The sequence below is a fragment of the Canis lupus genome, chromosome 6, assembly GCF_011100685.1.
Source record: "Canis lupus familiaris isolate Mischka breed German Shepherd chromosome 6, alternate assembly UU_Cfam_GSD_1.0, whole genome shotgun sequence".
NCBI lineage: Eukaryota > Metazoa > Chordata > Mammalia > Carnivora > Canidae > Canis > Canis lupus.
The window spans coordinates 50,356,583-50,377,530 of record NC_049227.1 but is presented as its reverse complement, the minus strand read 5'-3'; the positions used below and the strand labels follow the sequence as shown (position 1 = coordinate 50,377,530).

The window sequence follows — 20,948 nt, the reverse complement described above, 5'->3', positions numbered from 1 at the left end:
TATGGTCTTTGGCTGTTTTTGTTGAATTGAATACTTGTGACAGAGACTGTATAGCCTACAAAGCTATAAAAAGATATTTGCTGTTTGGTTCTTTACAGAAAGTTTGCAGATCCCTTCTTTAGATCCATGGCCTTTATTTAAGTAATAACAGTGTTTCTCAGCCTCAGCACTGTTGACAGTTTGGGCCAGATGATTATTTGTTGTGAGCGGCTGACCTATTTATAGGTTATTTAGCAACATCCCTGATCTTCCTATGAGAGGTAGCTCCCCCTACGCACACACCAAGTTTTGACAATAAAAAATGTATTCAGACGGGCAGCCCTGGTGGCGCAGCGGTTTAGCGCCGCCTGCAGCCCAGGGCATGATCCTGGAGACCCTGGATGGAGTCCCACGTCAGGCTCTCTGCATGGAGCCTGCTTCTCCCTCTGCCTGTGTCTCTGCCTCTCTCTGTCTCTGTCTCTGTCTCTATGAATGAATAAATAAAATCTTTTAAAAAAATGTATTCAGACCTTCAGTTGAGAATTACATAGTGTATATCATATAAAGAAACAAAATAAATGAACATCATGAATGTTTTATTTTTCCCATGTTAATGATTTTCTGTGACTAAACATTTCATTTCTAATTTTCTTTATTTTTACATGTGAGTTAATTTTTGTTAAATTTCTAGTTTTGGGCAGAAGAAGAGTAATGGAAAAAAAGGGAGCACTGTAATCCTAAAGGTTTTTCTTACAAGATGTCAGAAACTACACTCAGCATAGTTTTTCTTCCTAAAGAGATATCCCAACTTTCTTATTCCCCATATTGCCATTGTCTCTTGTTTTTATTGAGAAACGGCATAGTAGAACGGAGGAAGGTAGTGGCTTTTAAGTCAAGTAAGAACTCAGTTACCTCATCTGTAGAGTGGTATTTTATCTAACCCATAATGTTGTTAGAATGAAATAAAAGTATATATAAAGCCTTTGACACATAGGCTGCTTCTTATTTTTTCAGTAACTTTTCCTTCCCATTTGCTTTTCATTCAACTAGTGGCTTCCCTGTAATTCACTTGCTGCCGTTGAACAAATTGGTGCCATGTGGTTTGAGACCAGGTCTTAAAAGAACTTGTTAACACATTTTCTAGAAAGATTCACTTTGTGAGAATTAAAATTTCCCTAGTCTCCCAGTCTCCTATCTTAGATAAAATACACTTGTCTGTAAAGGATCTAGTCATCAGGTACATGTGGCAAACAGTGAAGATGCCTCATAGTAATTAAAAACATGGACTTTCAAGCCCAACTTTCTGTGTTCAATTTCATTTTTGCCACATACTAACTATGTAATAATGTACAAGACATTTTATTCATGAGAAACACAGAGAGAGAGAGGCAGAGAACAGGCAGAAGGAGAAGCAGGCTCTCCACAGGGAGCCCGATATGGGACTCCATCCTGGGACTCCAGGATCATGCACTGACCTGAAGTCAGACGTGCTCAACCACTGAGCCACCAGATGTCCCATGCACAAGACTTTTAATCTCTGTCTATAAGAGCATTCTTATAGGGTCATTCAGAGGAATAAAAGGAAATAATATCTGTAAAGTGCCCAATTTAGTGCCTTGTGACATCATAAATGCCAAGTAAATGTTTGGTATTATTAGTATTTACTCATTTGCATAGCATCATACAAATCTGAAAAGTTATAGGAGATAAAATCATATGAAGGGATGTTTTAAAATGTAAATATATGAATTTTATTGAGACTAAAATGTGGTATGAGATTTTTAGTTATTTATTTATTTTTTTAGGTATTACATGAAACTTTTCCTAAGCATACATTTCTGATGAATGGCTTGATTCAAGGCGTAAAGGTAGGATTGGCGATATATATGCACACGTACACACACACATACACTTTCATATGTATAATTCTGCTGGTATATTAAGTTAATTAATGGAACATTTCACTGTTAATTTTTTACAATCTGGATATATCTTGAGGGATTACTCAAAACTTTTAAAATGAACTAGGGTTTCAATATGATTTTTTTTATTAAAAAAGTTATTTACCCGTATTCGTTGGTCATCTAAATATAGTTTGACTCAAATATAGCCAACAATGTATAATGTTAAACCACATCATAACAGATTTCCCCCCTGATTATGTCTTGGCGTTTTTATTTCGGAGATTGAATACTTTTATCAACTAACAATAAAAATATAGATTGAGAGAAAAGAACTATTTTAAAAAAAAATACATAGATATAAAACTATATGGTAAAGTCTTGATTATTCTACATACTCTTTACTCTTGATTCCGTTTAACCAACAAGGTTTATAAATAGGTAATTAGCCTGTGGATATAAAAACAGATCATTAACATGCATCTTTCTAGCATTGCTAATGTAGAATTATTGTGATTGAGAATTCATTAGAGCATTCATATGAACATGCAGCCAGAGCCTTGCAGGTGATTCTAGACAATCTTGAGAAAGCTTTAAATTATATATAGACAAAGGAGTTATCTAGTTTGATGATATTATACTTATGTTAGAAATAAACTTTTAAAAAATTATTCTATGATAGTGATTTCTTTTCGGCTCATTGGTATTGATTGTATACATTTTTTTCATTTACTTTTTTTAGGGTTTGTTGTCATTCCTCAGTGCCCCACTTATTGGTGCTCTTTCTGATGTTTGGGGCCGGAAGTCCTTCTTGCTGCTAACAGTATTTTTCACATGTGCCCCAATTCCTTTAATGAAGATCAGCCCATGGTAAGTGCATAATTAGATCATAACAAATAACGTTCTGTTCATTGTTTTCTGAATATTCCTTTATTTCTATCACCTTTTTACCATCTTACCTATGTAGGTAACTTTATTAACTTTATTCTTCCAATATAATTTGACACAGATAAGAGGGCCCTTAAAAATATAGTGGCTGTGGGATCCTGGGGTGGCTCAGCGGTTTAGCGCCTGCCTTTGGCCCAGGGCATGATCCTGGAGACCTGGGATCGAGTCCCACATCAGGCTCCCGGCATGGAGCCTGCTTCTCCCTCTGCCTGTGTCTCTGCCTCTCTCTCTCTCTCTCTCTCTCTCTCTCTCTCTTTCATGAATGAATAAATTAAAAAATATATAGTGGCTGAATAATAGTTCATAATGATTTTACAACTGGATGATACTATAGGAAATGTGTAGACTATTGGCTAACCTGCTTTTGGATTTCACAGCCCCAAATAATAGTTGCTTAACATCAAGGAAACTTATTTCTCTGTATAAAAGAAGTCAGGAATTGAGCAATCCAGAGCTGGTTTGGCAGTTCTGGGGAACCAGACCTTTTCTATCTTTGTTCCCTGCCATCCTTTACTAGTACCTCACAGTCCAACAAGGCTGCCTGAGCTCCAGCTTGCGTCACACTTCAGGCAGCAAGGTGGAAGGAGTGGCCAAGAAGAACACACCACCTTCCTATAAAGAAACTACATAATTCCCACCCAACCTCTGCTTACATCTGTTTGGTCACATTCCAGACACATGCTTCTTCTTGTTCCAAGATGCTGGGCTCATGGCCACCCTAATTAAAATTAGGATTCTTTCACTGAGGAGCAAGGGAGGGAAAGCTCACAATGAGAATGATTTTTTTTTTTAATTTATTTATTTATGATAGTCACAGAGAGAGAGAGAGGGGCAGAGACACAGGCAGAGGGAGAAGCAGGCTCCATGCACCGGGAGCCCGACGTGGGATTCGATCCCGGGTCTCCAGGATTGCGCCCTGGGCCAAAGGCAGGCGCCAAACCACTGCGCCACCCAGGGATCCCACAATGAGAATGATTTGTAAAGAAGTTGTAGCTTTATTAATTCTCCTAATGTTCTACTCTACTGAGTGTTAATGTTTGATAATTCTGCATCCTAGATGGGCTGTATTTCCGTGGTTATCTAGAAGGGCTAAAGGTATATAAGAGGCAGGATCTTCCTCTTATAGGTTAGTTAGATACAATTCTGAAGGCCAAACCCTTGATTAATGCTAATCACCCAAATGAAATCTTACCAGAGGAGTCTACGTGATAAACAAAAAATTTTCTGTGGAATGCAGTGTGTTAGGAAAAATTTAGTGAGCAATAAAGCCCTAGTGCGATATTTTGAAAGTTCATTATGATTACATATGAGTTTTTAAACTAAACATTTGGGACGCCTGGGTGGTTCAGTGGTTGAGCGTCTGCCTTCGGCTCAGGGCGTGATCCTGGGGTCCTGGGATCGTGTCCCCCATCGGGCTTCCTGTGGGGAGCCTGCTTCTCCCTCTGCCTCTGTCTCTGCCTCTCTGTGTCTCTCATGAATAAATAAATAAAATGTTAAAAACAAAACTAAACTAAACATTCAACATTACAATAGAAATTTCTTATTCCTGGCCAGTTATTTTGAAATCATACATGCCAAAATGAAGTTTGCTTTTTAAAATAGCTTTTGTTCACTCCGGACAGTAATTATCTATTCTCCGTTTCATATATGAGTACTGCTTGCCACACAGGTTCCTTCTGTGTGAAGACTGAGTTGTTTGTTTTGCCAACATTTGTAAAGCTAAATATAGCTTATTGAAAAGTATCTAGTTTCTATATAGAGGCATAAAATAAATATAGAGTAACTCTCCATTTCACTCACTGAATTGTGTGTTTTGTGTAGTGGTGTGGTGGGAAATGCTAATGGATCAATTATAATAGACTTTAGTTTGTTGTTTGTTGCTGTTTTTAGTAGAAACAATAACAACGCCATTTAACCAGCTTGACAGTTGGGTAAAATATTGACCTGGATATATTATCTAATTTTAAGTATTCCCGCATGGTAGCTGAATTGCTTTTGAAGTGAAACTTCTTATACTGTATTTTCATATTATCTTTGGCTTATGATTTATAGAAGAATTAATCCATGTACTGTGTTAGTAAATCACTGATTGAAATTAGCTATTCTTACTCGAGCTCACTTATAGAAATAAAGGAAGGTTAATGTAATGGTAATTGTTCTGTTTCTTGTCAATTGTCTTTCCATCTTAGGTGGTACTTTGCTGTTATCTCGGTTTCTGGGGTTTTTGCCGTGACTTTCTCCGTGGTATTTGCATATGTAGCAGATATAACCCAAGAACATGAAAGAAGTATGGCTTATGGACTGGTATGTATGTTTATTCCTATTCTTTGTATATGTGGGAAAATAGTGTGTTTTTTAATTATTTCATATTACAAGGAGTAAACTTTTTTTTTCGCAAAACATATATTTCATAATAAAGCCATCCATTCCATTAATGGATGACTTACATTAAAAGTTTTCTTCAGGGCAGCCCGGGTGGCTCAGCAGTTTAGCACCTGTGTTCAGTCCAGGGCACAGTCCTGGAGGCCTGGGTTCGAGTCCCACGTTGGGCTCCCTGCATGGAGCCTGCTTCTCCCTCTGCCTGTGTCTCTGCCCCTCTGTCTCTGTGTTTCTCATGAATAAATAAATAAAATCTTAAAAGAAAAAAAAAGGTTTTTTCGGTACAAAGCCATGTAACTATCAAAAGGTTTGATACTTTCCTTCAGTATTAGTCTTATATGTCAGATTTAAAGTTATAGAATATTTTTACCTTTTAGAAGTTTTTTGGAAGATTACTAAATATAAGGAATTATTTAATATCAGAAGTTTAAATATTACTAATAATTAACAGCTACTCTAAAACGCAATAGGCTAATATCTAGGTCAGGGATCAGCAAAATGTTTCTGTAGCTTCGTGGGCCACATGTAGTCTCATATTCTGGTTTTGTGTGTGTGTATCTCTTTAAAGTGTAAGGTCCATTCTTAGCTGGATTTGACCCAGAGGTGGCAGTTTGCCAGCTTCTGAATATTGTTTTGGGAATTTAAGTATTCCCAATAGGTAGTATAATCTGTTGTCTATTAAATCTAGGAATAAAATAGCTAACACAGGCGTGATAGTATACAGACCATTATTAGATAGCCAGAAGTAGGACAGTGATGCATGTCTCAAATATGGGACAAGAATCTTTTGATAAATAAGAGCTGAATATTGTGTCAGGCTGAATCTTAGTTTAAGAGACTGTCTTCTTTGAGCAGCCCCGGTGGCACAGCGGTTTAGCACCACCTGCAGCCTGGGGTGTGATCCTGGAGACCCAGGATTGAGTCCCACATCGGGCTCCCTGCTTGGAGCCTGCTTCTCCCTCTGCCTGTGTCTCTGCCAATAAATAAATAAAGCTTGGAGCCTGCTTCTCCCTCTGCCTGTGTCTCTGCCAATAAATGAATGAATGAATGAATGAATGAATAAATGAATGAATAAATGAATAAATAAATGAATAAATAAATAAGTAAGTAAGTAAGTCTTCTTTGACTCAAAGGACACAGAGAATCCTGGAATTAGGAACTTTGAGAGGAAATACCTATTGTGAGAAACTTATGAAAAGAACTAATGATTTCAGTTGTAAACTTAGAACAGTAAAAAGTACAAAGTTGATGATGGCCAGGAATTTTTTTAACAGCTTTATTGAGATATAATTTACATACTGTAAAAATCCATTTTATATGTATAGCTCAATGAATTTTAGTAAATATATACAGTTATACAACCATGACCACAATCCAGGTTGTTTTTGTTAAAGTATTTTGTCATAGAAATTAACAACTTTCAATCTGGAGGTTTTATATATTAAAGACATATTTTAGCCAATGAAAAGTAATTCTTCTCGACATAATACAGATGCAACTATGCACAGGGGAGAAAGTGCTCTCTGTGATCCTCTTCTGTCTAACCAGAAAAAAAGGCCACTGGATGGGGAGAATGGAGAAGGGGAAGGACACAGAACACCTGCTTCTAATTGGACCTTTCTTTGCTCACTACCTTGAACACATGATCTCTGTGACTCAGATACCACAGTGACCAACCCTTGCAGCAAGAACCATTGCTCCTTTGCCTACTTAGGTTCCAGAGCCCTGCTCACACCCAGGTTTTTCTGAGACCACAGCCCTCTGCATTTAATTTGCTAAAGCTGCCGGGAGTGCCTGGGTGGCTCAATTGGTTAAACATGCAACTCTTGGTTTCAGCGCAGGTCATGATCTCACGGTCATGGTATCGAGCCCTGTTGGGACTCCACACACAGTGTGGAATCTGCTTGAGATTCTCTCTCCCCAGCCCCCTCTTCCCACTTGCACATGCTCTTTCTCTCTCTCTTTAAAATAAATAAATAGGGATCCCTGGGTGGCGCAGCGGTTTGGCGCCTGCCTTTGGCCCAGGGCACGATCCTGGAGACCCGGAATCGAATCCCACGTCGGGCTCCCGGCGCATGGGGCCTGCTTCTCCCTCTGCCTGTGTCTCTGCCTCTCTCTCTCTCTGTGTGTGACTATCATAAATAAATAAATAAAAATTAAAAAAAAAAAAAGAAAAAAAAAATAAATAAAGATAAATAAAAATCTTTAGTTTCCTAGAACTGCCCTAATAAAATACCACCACAATCCAATTTTAGAGCATTTCCATCAGCCCAAAGCCATCTGCCATCCATCCCCACTTCACCTCTCATCTCAGGCAACCAACCACCAATGTACTCTCTATCTTTGTAATTTTGCCATTAAAAAAAAAAGATATTTATTTATTTATTTATTTTAAATTTTTATTTATTTATTTATGATAGTCCGAGAGAGAGAGAGAGAGAGGCAGAGACACAGGCAGAGGGAGAAGCAGGCTCCATGCACCGGGAGCCCGATGTGGGATTCGATCCCGGGTCTCCAGGATTGCGCCCTGGGCCAAAGGCAGGCGCCAAACCGCTGCGCCACCCAGGGATCCCAAGATACTTATTTATAGAGCATGTGAGTGGGGGCAGAGGGGTGGGAGGCAAAGAGAGAATCTCAAGCCTACTCCACAGTGAACTGGAGCCCCATGTGGGGCTCAATCTCACAACTCTGAAATCATGACCTGACCTGAAACCAAGAGTCAGAGGTATTTAACCAACTAACCACCCAGGCGCCTCTGTAGTTTTGCTTTTAAGAGAAATTTCACATAAATTAAGTAATACATGTAGTCTTTTGTATCTAATTTAACATCTTTTATTTATACTGATACACATTTATCAGTAGTTCCTTTTGATGTCATATTCCATTGTATAGAATGTACTCTTTCTGTTCATCCATTCACCATCTGATGAACAAAAAGAGTACATTTGGGTCAATAACTGGATGTTTAAAGTTACAACAGTGTTACATACTTGTGAAATAATTGACCTTTGAAAATTGAATTGTTTCTTTTGAGCAGTTATTAATAAACAGCTAAAAATAAGCACTGCTTTGACGTTAACTCCTCCATCCAAAAGTCAAAAATGACATAGAAACAATAAAAAGCACAGAGTGGGGAGCAGAACCACATGCACTACATTAATTTCTATTATCCTCCACAGAGCATGGTCTCTGTCAGGTGTTACTTGCTGTCACTTCTGATTTTCAGGCCATTTTGTCTAATAGACCAGACATGTCTAGCATTAAGTTACTCTTCACCTGTGCCCTCTTCAATCTGCATCTTCACCAGAGATGTGGACTTCGTAGAGTTTTGGAGAGACCTGGTTAGCAATGTATTCAAAAGCGGAGGATCTGTGATCTCATCCTTCTTCACTGTGCCTCCTAAAGAGATTACCTAGTTCAGTTTTGTGCTAGCACTTAACTCTCTTACTGATGAGAAAATAATCTCCAAGTCTTTAAGCTTGACCATCCATAATATGCATCAAGGTAAACATTTACTTCATTTTAATTTTAATATTGGGGAAAAATCACAGTGACAGTAAATTTCTCTAGAACATTGTTCTTTAGGCTTCTTTCAGGCCATTACATTGTGTTTTGTTTTGTTTTGGTTTGGTTTTTTGTTTTTTTTAAATTTAAGAATCTAATTTTCTCTTCCTGCAAAAGAAGAGAATATAAGAAAAATGGCACAGGTGGGATTCTGGAAAAGGGGCATGCAGCAGTATTGGCATAAATCTGAGTTCTGTGGTGCTGAAGTAGTCAGGGTGTCCTGACTAAGGTCTTCCTGTCGTCTTGGACTCGTTGCAGGTTTCAGCAACATTTGCTGCAAGTTTGGTAACCAGCCCTGCGATCGGAGCTTACCTCGGACGAGTGTACGGGGACAGCTTAGTGGTGGTCCTGGCCACGGCCATCGCGTTGCTGGACATTTGTTTTATCCTTGTTGCTGTGCCAGAGTCATTGCCTGAGAAGATGCGCCCAGCATCATGGGGAGCACCCATTTCCTGGGAACAGGCTGACCCCTTTGCGGTAAAAATTTTATGCTTTTTCCTTCTCTTCGGCAAAAAAGTGAATGTATGGTTCAGTGCAATATTAATATTTTGCCGTGGATGTTTCTTTGGAGAAAACAGCTTGACAGATTTTTAAAAATATCTTGAAATACTTCTCTGAGTAGTTTGGGGAGGATGAAAGACATTAAAAAAGACAACTAAGTGTCTGTATGTACACTGCCAGAAGATAACACTGCATATTTTAAGAGCAGTTCAGTGTTTGGATATAAAACCTTATATCAGTCTTTTTCTTATTCTAGTCCTTAAAGAAAGTGGGCCAAGATTCCATAGTGCTGCTAATCTGCATTACGGTGTTTCTCTCCTACCTACCGGAGGCAGGCCAATATTCCAGCTTCTTTTTATACCTCAGACAGGTAAAATTCTATTTTACCAAGATGGACTTTTCTTCTATTGTTTAGTGCCTTAATAACAAAAATATTTAATCTTGAGAGAGCATAATAGGGAGTTTTTAAATGCTATTTTGTAAACAATGGCTCACTAGAGTTAACTTCCTGTGTAGAGGGGTTGATGTTCCTCACGCGTATCTGTTAAGACTTTGGCTTATGCAGAAAGATGCAGTTACCCTGTCAAGGTATGTGGCTTGAGTTTATGTATTGCTTCTGACGTGATAGGATGTTGTAATCCATCCACCTACTCCAGGCCCTTTGTGATGTAGAGCATGTTCCTTTTTTCTCCTTGACATTAATCTTACCAAGCAGGAGCAAGCCTTTATCATTACCTGTAAAAAGCATGAATCGGCAATATTATTTACACAATGATTGAGTGCTTGATATCTGTCTCCAATTTATTAAATCTAGGTCTAAATTAAGGGACTTAGATTTGCCTAATCTAAATTAGATAGCTATTATTTTTAGATGTTAACAGGTGTTATAATTGTGGTTCTCAGTGAAAGCCAGATTCTTCCTCTGAAGAATTTTTGGTTATAAAGTAGTTGTATTTTGTTTTTCTGGCCCATTTAGTGTTAACATACAAGTAGTTGCATTGGTATGGTATTTATTGTACTTTTGTATTTATTAGTGTTGCTTTTTCTGGAAACCTTCTAGATAATGAAGTTTTCACCAGAAAGTGTTGCAGCATTTATAGCAGTCCTTGGCATTCTTTCCATTATCGCACAGGTAAGTCTCTTTTTAGTTAGAGTGATGAGATAGGTTGCTGCTCCTGGTTGACTATTCAGGTGGGGCCTCAAATGATACCTAAGTGACATTTTCTTGGTGGAGTCACCAGTGTCAGGAAGCTGAGGTGTGTAGGTCTAGAAACTCAGTAGTTTTTTTAAGTGTCATTAGTCTTGATTAGATTTGGGGGACCAACACCTATCAACCACTGTGTAATGTGTAAACCAGAAGGATGGTTTATTGATTTACACTAGACTATAAACCTGCATAAAGTCAAAAATTTTATATTAGTCCTTAAATAGTTACTGAGTACTGCCGTGTGTCAGGCCCTAGGGGTGTAGCAGTGAACTTGACTAAATCCCTACTGTTGTAAAGTTTGCATTCTTGTGGGATAAGACAAAATTCATAAATATGTCCGTGTGAACGTTATCGGGTGTAATAAAATATAAAAAAAACATGGTGCTGGGAATAAGGAGTGACTGGGGGCTGGGTGTTCTTTTACCTGGAAGGATTGGGAAGGCCTAGCTGATACATGGTAACACTTGAGCAGAAACAGAATGATAAACAAGCCCTAGGAATATCTGGAAGAAGAGGATTCTAAGCAGAAGGAAGAGAAATAAAACTCTAAGGAAAGACTGTAGCAGGCATGTGTAAGAAACAGCCAGGAGCCAGCATGGCTCTGGCACAGTGGACGAGGGAGAGACCTTCGAGAAATGAAGTCTGAGAGGGGGTCTGCTAGATCATCCGGGGGCTTCCAGGTTATCCTGAGACTTGACAGGAAGATAGGAAGCCATGAGAGGGTTTTGAGCAGAGGAATGACATGAAATATTTATCCTGGAAACCCAGTTGGTAGCCAGTGGTTGTTTGATGAGTAAGATATTAATCAGTCCAGGAATTTGGATTTTCATAGGAGATATTTCATTGTGGCCTCAAATCTCGGTTCCGTGATCAAGTACTATGTTCCAGTGATCAGAATTTTCTGTCTTTCTCCTTTCTGTGAATAAAGCCCCACCCATTTCTTCCTGTTTGGCTTTGTTGTTTCTAGACTCTGTAGATGATCTAATCTAACACTCTTTCCCACCTTAGATCCAGTCTTCTAGATTGCAGCTTTCTTCGTTTTATTCTGTCCTTCAGAAAATGAAAGGCAGGGTCTATTTAATAGGACTCCTAAGATGTTTTGCCATCTCTTAGGTGTAGGAATTTCTCCTGCAGATCTCATCATTTACGAATTTTTGGTAGGTTTAGTGACAAATTTCAAATTTAAATTCTATAATAGGGATCCCTGGGTGGCGCAGCGGTTTGGTGCCTGCCTTTGGCCCAGGGCGCGATCCTGGAGACCCGGGATCGAATCCCACGTCAGGCTCCCGGTGCATGGAGCCTGCTTCTCCCTCTGCATATGTCTCTGCCTCTCTCTCTCTCTCTCTCTGTGTGACTATCATAAATAAATAAAAATTAAAAAAAAAATAAAAAATAAATTCTATAATATCCCCGTAGCCCCCCTCCCCCACATATATGGCATTGAGTATTAGTACTATTTCTAACTTCCATTTTTATCTTGAAGTTCTTTCATCAGGAATAATGTTGCATTAAGTATGCATTACTGTCAGAAAAGTGCACTTTAGCTTTGGAGGAAAATATATTGTTGCCTATATGTAAAAATGGCTTTTTATTTTTATTTATTTATTTAGTTTTTAAATAAGATTTTATTTATTCATGAGAGACACAGAGTGACAGGCAGAGACATAGGCAGAGGGAGAAGCAGGCTCCCTGCAGGGAGCCCAATGTGGGACTCTATCCCAGGACCCCAGGATCACGACCTGAGCCAAAGGCAGATGCTCAACCACTGAGCCACCCAGGTGTACCTAAAAATAGCTTTTTGAAAAACACCTTTGGACACATAAGGTGTCCAAAACACCTTGGACGAGGAAGATGTGTAAATAGAGTAGAGCTTGAAGAATTACTGAATGTTAAACCAACTTCAAAGCCTCGGATAAATCCAGCCTGGTCATGATGTCTTGTACGTTGCTGAGATTATATTTGCTAATATTTTAAGATTTAGATGAAGAACACAAGCTAACATTACTATAAATGGCACTTAAGAGATGAATAGCTCTTAAGTGTTAGTAAGTTCCGTTTCGTATTTCACTGATCGTGGAACCGGCCAGTGCCTTATAAATTAGGGCAGTAACGCTGCTGACTGCTTGAGTGATGCGAAGGCGCTTTAGAGGAAATTTTCCCTCTGCTCAGCAGAGGGCACCTGGCACAGAGGATGCAAGGTGGAAACAGTGTAAGAGCTGAGAAGCCTGAAGGGAAGCCCTGAGTAGGGAGGGGGTGTGGCTGGGTTTGTATTTTGAGCCCTCGTGGCGCCTGGAGTCTGGGAGGAAATGAGCCACCAGCCAGCCGGCATCGACGGTACAGCAGACGGTATATGCACAGCCCAGGAGGACTATGGTCCTTCAATTCAATGATCATTTAGCTTTTGAAGCCTCATAGATATTTAATTTTTGAGATGAATTTTCACATTTAAAAAAGTGAGAAAATTAGTTGGACTTAAAAAACAGGTGAAATGGGGCAGCCTGGGTGGCTCAGCGGTTTAGTGCCGCCTTTGGCGCAGGGCATGATCTTGGAGTCCCGGGATCGAGTCCTGCATCGGGCTTCCTGCATGAAGCCTGCTTCTCCCTCTGCTTGTGTCTCTGCCTCTCTCTATGTGTCTCTCATGAATAAATAAATAAAATCTTAAAAAAAAAAAAACCAAAACAGGTGAATGGAAGTATGTAATGCATATAGAAATACTGATAATTACATTGCTGTCATTATATGAACTAAAATATTAAGTATGATACATAACCGCAGTGTTAGAAGGATCGTCTTGTTTTTTTTTTTTGTTTTTTTTTTTTTAATTTTTTTATTTATGATAGTCACAGAGAAAGAGAGAGGCAGAGACACAGGCAGAGGGAGAAGCAGGCTCCATGCACCGGGAGCCCGACGTGGGATTCGATCCCGGGTCTCCAGGATTGCGCCCTGGGCCAAAGGCAGGCGCCAAACCGCTGCGCCACCCAGGGATCCCTAGAAGGATCGTCTTGTATTCTCATTTATGTCAAGTGTGCAGTTGAGAATAACTTATTTCCTGTTGACCTCCACACAAGTGGAGGACTTGTGTCTTTACTCCTCCTCTCTAGCAGCACAGGGCTCCTTCGGGTCCTCATTTTTGCCTGTTTGTCTTACTGCTTGCCCTCATGCCTTTGCTCCTGCTGTCCTTCTTGCTGTCCCCTCCCTCTGCCCTATCCTTACTCCGAGTTCCTGTATTAACCGGGGCATGTCTCTATCCCGGTAGAGAACATACTGTATTATTGCTTTTACCTCTGTATATTTTTTATTATTTTTGCCTCAGTAGATTGTGAGTCCCGGTAGAGCTCTGAATAGACCGTGAGGTCAGGATTTTATCACATTCGTGTTGGTCACTGCAGCACCCTGCATGGTGCCTGCACCCCAGTGAGTGCTAAATTAGAGGTCATTGGTTTTTCCCCATGTTTTAAAAACTTGAAAAATGGTGCCTGGCTGGCTCAATCAGTAGAGTGTGCGACTCTAGATCTCGAGGTTAGGAGTTTGATCCCCATGTTGGGTGTAGAGATTACTTTAAAAAACAAAATCTTAAAACACACATTCTTAATTTTTTAAAAAACATTTTATTTCTTTATTCATGAGAGACACAGAGACAGACAGGCAGAGACACAGACAGAGGGAGAAGCAGGCTTCCTGCAGGGAGCCCAATGTGGGACTCGATCACGGGACCCCAGGATCATGCCCTGGGCCGAAGGCAGATGCTCAACTGCTCAGCCACCCAGGCGTCCCTACATACTTATTTTTTAAAAATTTGTAGTAAGCATTTAAAAATTAGGAGGTTATATGAAAATGTGTGTGTGTAGCTTCTCCTCCAAAATTTAAAAGATCTGGAAACATGGACACACCCACTCTCCATGGTTGCTGTGCCCTATGGGGCTTTTAGTCCCCCTTGCTTCATTGGTGCCACTAGGCAGGAGTTCCTAATATTTGCACTAAATAAATGTTTACATGAATGCAGGGATATTGTTGGACACACTTTTTCCTCAATGCTGTCATCTAGTTCTCTACATGCGGTTTACTCCCAAATTTCTGCCTCCAGGCCAGTCCCTGAGCTCCAGTTTGACACACCTGCTGGGCATCTCACACTCAAAAAACTAAAATCTGGATTCCTTCACGCTGTTCATCTCCTTGATGGGCATCACCATCTTCCTTGTTGTCAGGGCCATGATAAACCTTGGTGTCATTTTTGTTGATTCTTGCCATTTTTTTCTCCCTACCACATATTCAGTCCATCAGATTATCACCTGTCTCCAAAATCCTTTCTGAATTCAAGCATTTCTCCCCATCTCCATTACTAGTAGCCAGTCTAAACCTTGGCCATTGCCTCCATCTGGTCTCTCCACTTCAATATTTGTCTCCCTACAGTTTTATTCACCACTTGGCAAAGTAATTTTTTTAAATGAAAATTTTTAAAAAGCTTTTATTTGAGAGACAGCCTGCATGAGCAGGGGGAGGAGCAGAGGGAAAGAGAATCTGAAGCAGGCTTCACGCTGAGCATGGAACTCGTCCCAGAGCTCGATCCCACAACCCTGGGATCATGACCTGAGCCAAAATTAGGAGTTGGATGTGTAACCAACTGAGCCACCCAGGTGCCCCTGTAAAGTGAAATTTTAATACTCATTTAAAATTTACTTTCCAGTGCAACCAGAATAAAACCTAGACTTGACGTGACCTCATTTTGTCCCATGCTATTGAGTATGCTGCAGTCTTGGGCCTTTCGCACTTGGTGTCAACCCTTGCTTGGAGCACTCTGTTCCCTGAGATAGTCACACAGCGCCACCGCCCCCCTTCCCTTGTCCTCATTCATCTGTCACCTCAGAAGGAGAGGAGCCTCACCTTCCCATCCTGGTTCAAGCAACACCTCTATCACGCTACATCATTTCATTTTTTTTTTTTAATAGCAACTACAACCTGAAATTATTTTGCTAAACCAGTAAACTTATATCCATCTTTTCCCCAAGATGAAGTATTCTGTTTGCTGACCAGTACTTTGACCGATCCTCTGACCCTTGTGTCAGTACCCTTAGACCTAGAATAGCAGTGGGATATAGTAGGAGCTTGGCAAATATTTGGCTAACTGACCAAAACTGCTATCAGTTACCTTTTAACTAGCTGTGTACATCTTGGTTAGGTAACTCATTTAACCTTTGGGACAAAATGAGTTACACTAAATTAAGAAATACCAAATAAGGGCAGCCCCGGTGGCTTAGCGGTTTAGCGCCGACTTCAGCCCAGGGCATGATCCTGGAGACCCAGGATTGGATCCCACCTCAGGCTCCCTGCATGGAGCCTGCTTCTCCCTCTGCCTGTGTCTCTGCCTCTCTCACTCTCTCTCTGTCTCTAATAAATAAATAAAAAATCTTTTAAAAAAAAAACAAGTTTTGTCTAGCTCACTATATACTAAGTAATTTGTCCCATTATTATTGAGAATATTGTGACATATTTAAAATCACATACTTCCCATACTTATTAGGAACATACAGTAGCTGCTTAGGGATACAAACGTACAGATCCTTAAGGAAGGTTCCTGCCCTCAGAGAAAATCAGTGTTGCCAGTTAGGGTGTCCTGTATAAGGAAGTTTTTCTTTGCTACTTACCCTGGATGAGTTCCCTTTTGTGGTTGTGATTGTTGAGAAGAATGTAATCCAGCAAGGTTCCATGCCTTATGGAATGCAGTCTTAAACTAATGATTTAAGAGGAAATCTGAGAGAAGGAAACTGTGAGTCTTAATCATTCAAGAATCCTTATAAGAACCTTCATTTGCTTTCTGCTGGCTTGTGATTATAGCTGATTAAACTCAAATGATGGTCTCAATTTAAAGAATCTTATTATTATTTTTTAAGATGTTATTTATCTATTCATGAAAGACACAGAGGCAGAGACACAGGCAAAGGGAGAGGCAGACTCCCTGTGGGGAGCCTGATGCAGCACTGGATCCCCAGACCCGGGATCACGATCTGAGCCAAAGACAGTTGCTCAACCACTGAGTGAGCCACCCAGGCATCCCAAGAGTTTTAAACTTATATTTGATAATTGTATATTTACGTCAGCCAGTCATCAACTAATGATTTCCTGAATTATTTTCACTTTTTCCTCTTTATTTTTACTAGCTATCATAATACATTTCATATTTTCATTAGAATGGCAAGAAATATCGTCTGACACCCTCAAGTTAATGCCAAATTTCTATTAGCTTTGAAAGAAAAGGAAAACCTATCCAATTCCTATATTGTTTGTTTATTTATTTATTTATTTATTTTTATTTATTTATGATAGTCACACAGAGAGAGAGAGAGAGAGGCAGAGACATAGGCAGAGGGAGAAGTAGGCTCCATGCACCGGGAGCCCGACGTGGGATTCGATCCCGGGTCTCCAGGATCACGCCCCGGGCCAAAGGCAGGCGCCAAACCGCTGTGCCACCCAGGGATCCCTATTTATTTATTTTTAAAGATTTTATTTATTTATGAGAGATAGAGAGGCAGAGACACAGGCAGAGGGAGAAGCAGGCTCCACGTAGGGAGCCCGATGCGGGACTCGATCTCAGGACTCCAGCATCATGCCCCGAGCTGAAGGCAGACACTCAACTGCTGAGCCACCCAGGTGTCCCTGTTGTTTTTTAATTTAAATTCAATTAATTAACATGTTATTGGGTTCAGAGGTAGAGGTCAGTGATTCATCAGTCTTACACCCAGTGCTCATTACATCACGTGCCCTCCTTAATGTCCACCACCCAGTTATCCTGTCCCCTCACCCTCACAATATTATTAAACACTTAATATGTGCCGAGCACACACTTCATGTAAATCTCATCTCATCTGTCCCAGATGGCAAAGTTTTGAAGTAAGTACTATTATTGCCATTTTGTAAGAGACAACTGTTCCAGAGTGAAGTAACTTGCCCAGGGTCACACAGCGAAGAGCTAAGATTATGATCCAGGCTCTTTCCAGACTGTTCTTATGCTGTACTTTCCCAAATCACACTTGTTGTACCTGTTTACTGTTTGTAAAAGCATCATGCTTTCAGCAGTAATTTTTTTTTTTTTTCAGCAGTAATTTAGATGAAGGATGTAGAGTACGTCCATCAGGAATTTTGTTTTGTCAGGGAGAAGAATATGGACCCTAAAAACCTTAGAGCTATCACATAACGGATCTCCAAGTCCTAGTTCAAACCTTTTGATGCTGTTGCTTACAATCTCTGATTTGTCGGTCGAAATGTACTGAATAGAAAGTTCTTTTCTGTTTTCAGTCTTTTTCCCTGAATCTGGATCTGTGTCAGCAAAGGGACCTTTCATTCGCTCTGTATGACCTGGAGTAATGGTCTCAAGATACATTTGGGGCAATTGTTGAAAAGCCAAAATGTAGAAAAGTGGTAGTAGTCCTTATTCTATTACAGATTGAAGGAAGTCACCAGGTATTTTTTATTTTTATTTTTTAAAAGTTCTTTTCTGGTAAACCGTTCTATTCTGGTTTTTCTTTTCTAGACCATAGTCTTGAGTTTACTTATGCGGTCAATTGGAAATAAGAACACCATTTTATTGGGTCTAGGATTTCAAATACTACAGCTGGCATGGTATGGCTTTGGTTCAGAACCTTGGTAGGTATATTTTAATTTTAAAAATTTTGATGTTTGCCTTTTTTTTTCTGCTTTATTGAAGTATAATTAACAGACTTTTTCTTTAAAGATTTAACATGAGCACGCATGTGAGTGGGGGAGGGGCAGAGGGCAAATCCCCAGCAGACGCCCCCAGAGTACAGAGCCCCACGTGGGACTCCATCCCAGGACCCCGAGATCATGACCGAGCCGAAGTCAAGAGCCACCCACCCAGATGACTGAGCCGCACAGGCTCCCCTAATTGACAGACTTTTATTACATGCTACTCATGAGGCTTGTTATTATGAAGCTTTAATCTGTCCCCGACTATGCTTTTTATTTTCTCTCAAAATGTATATAATACAGATTCCTTGTGTATTTGTATATTCTAGAATGGCTTGAGGATAGGAAGGTGTGACCTTTTATACCTAATGTGACAGATTAGATTTTTAAATATTAGTTTCTAAATCTCTACTAAGCATTTAATCTGTATCAGTCTGTCATTAGGATAAAACAGGCGCGCTCGAAGCTGCGAGGCCCTGTAAGCTACTGTTAGTTACCTTGTTTTTCTGGTTAAAAATAAAAGTTAGAGCATCATCAGTGATCACCACTGATGAGAGACCAGAAGTTCATCGAGGAAGGCCAATTGTTTTGGTCCCAGCTTCATGCCGGAGAAAAGCCTCTTTGCTTTTTTTGCCAGTCCAATTTCCTGCAGGGTGATGGGCTAGTAGTGACGTGGACGTTAGGCTGGCGTGCACACACCTTTACACTCAGCTGGGCCTGAACTCCAGTTCCCACTAATGTTTCACTCACCTGAACATTCTCTGTTTGGATTTGGATAGGAGTAAGCATCAGGAGTGGGTTTTGATGTTTTGTTTTCCTGGCTAGTTTTTACAAAGAGGTGCTCACAATTTAAATTATCTAAAACATTTCAAGTATCAAGCCCAGAATGTCCAAGGTTTGGCTTAGGTCACTGTGTTCACACTGAATCACAAGTCTGGGGGAACAGTGTGCAGGTTCTCGCTGGCTTGGGAAACCTGCAACGAGGGTTCTGGGTGTACTGCACGTCCCGCGTGTTATTCTGGGCGCACTTCCCATCCCCCACCACTCAGACCTTGGAGTGACTGCCCGGAGTTCCACGGGAAGGGAAGGACGAGGCCAAGTGCAGTTCTCCTTTGCCCGGACCACAGCCATCCTGCAGGAACAGCTGCCTGGGTTCAGGTATGCATTTTGACGGACCGGCACAGTGGAAAACGTACTTTTGTTTTGCTGCGTTTGGTTACAGGATGATGTGGGCTGCTGGCGCGGTAGCAGCCATGTCCAGCATTACCTTCCCGGCCGTCAGTGCCCTTGTCTCACGAACTGCTGATGCTGATCAACAAGGTGAGTTGGTTAGAACCCATGATACTTAAAAGCCCAGAATATTCTGATTATATGTTCTGTCTCCCTCCTAAGTACAGGATTGTAAGTCTACCTTCAGAATAAAGATTTTAAAATTGTTTTCACTGTTAAGAGGAAAAGCTGATGCCGGGGTAGTGTCCTCAGGTGGCTGTATAGAACCATGTCCCTCACTCTGAAAACGGGGCTCGTGTTTTTGCTAGAAAATCTACTGATGTAGGTCGGCCACCTTATATTCACTGTGTTTACTATGATGTGCTTGACACCTTGGACTTAAGTCCCCCTTTTATTTGGATCTTCGGTTTCAGTTATCTAAAGACCTTAGAAAACATTTTTATCTTAGGCTTTTGTGTTAGGAATATTTAATTCTCAAAGCGCTAACAGATAATTCTTTGAAGAGGATGGGTTTTATCTAATCATAAGGAAGGAAAGGGGTGTTACAACAGAGCAGCAGCGATCACTTGGTTGATAAATGAGGAAGGAAAGGCCTGTGGCCAAAGCAAATTGCATTTTAAATTTGAGAAAAGCATAACTCAAACTCTGTACCTGATTTAATGGGGTCTTCGCATCCGGATAGGTCGGGTTTACCTCATCTCACATTTGTATCCGTTTACTTGGTAAAGCTGATGGCTTCTAAATACTTTTTAATGCCATCTTGGCAAACCGCTAGTGTCTCCTTAGAGGTTTGGTTTTGCAGTGACTTCAGTTTGTACTGGGATAAAAATTAGCGGTGCATTACAGAATTTGTGTAAACAATTTAGGTGTTGTCCAAGGAATGATAACAGGAATTCGAGGATTGTGCAATGGTCTGGGACCAGCTCTTTATGGATTCATTTTCTACATATTCCATGTGGAACTTAAAGAACTGCCCATGACAGGAACAGACTTGGGAACGAACACAAGCCCACAGCACCACTTTGAACAGGTAATTCTTCACTCACGTGACAAAAAAATATAGTTCATTTGGCTGGACCGAAAGATAAATGGTTTTGGGTCACTAACTTTATGGGAGATTTTAGATCTGCAACACTTAAAAACCAAAGCCGAAGGGACCGTGCTCCCCTGTATGCCCCTTTTTGCAATCAGCTGTACCTGCTTTTTCCCTCCGAGAATGTAAGAATTACTTAGATATTCTAGTTTGCAACGGTACGCCCCGCGGCCCTGGCAACAGCCAGCTGCCCATCGCCTGCCGCCTGCCTGTGCTGCTGTCTCTTGCCAGACGCTTCCGTATCACACAGGTGCCCTGTGGGAAGCCTGCCTGCTGTAGGAAAAGTCAGTTAGGTGCCGATGACCATTTTTGTTCACTTGTTTGCTGTACAACTGAATATTAACGGCAGACATCCTCATTTTAGCCAATACAAACAGCGCCTCAGTTCCTTGCTTGTTTAGCAGAGTGCCAGCTAAGGCACTCTTAGCCTCTAGCCAGCTAAGACTAC

At 40.5% G+C, this 20,948-nt stretch overlaps 1 protein-coding gene across 2 annotated transcripts in view; it reads left to right on the top strand.

Annotated features, from left to right (window-relative positions):
* MFSD14A (major facilitator superfamily domain containing 14A) overlaps positions 1-20,948 on the top strand; it is a 39,112-nt gene that overhangs the window by 16,389 nt on the left and 1,775 nt on the right. For both annotated transcript variants that reach the window (XM_038541223.1, XM_038541225.1), the window contains exons 3-11: positions 1,785-1,847; positions 2,623-2,750; positions 5,018-5,132; positions 9,030-9,248; positions 9,529-9,642; positions 10,333-10,404; positions 18,005-18,117; positions 19,400-19,497; positions 20,274-20,437. In XM_038541223.1, coding sequence (XP_038397151.1) covers positions 1,785-1,847; positions 2,623-2,750; positions 5,018-5,132; positions 9,030-9,248; positions 9,529-9,642; positions 10,333-10,404; positions 18,005-18,117; positions 19,400-19,497; positions 20,274-20,437 — 1,086 coding nt within the window. The remainder of the gene's footprint in view (positions 1-1,784; positions 1,848-2,622; positions 2,751-5,017; positions 5,133-9,029; positions 9,249-9,528; positions 9,643-10,332; positions 10,405-18,004; positions 18,118-19,399; positions 19,498-20,273; positions 20,438-20,948) is intronic.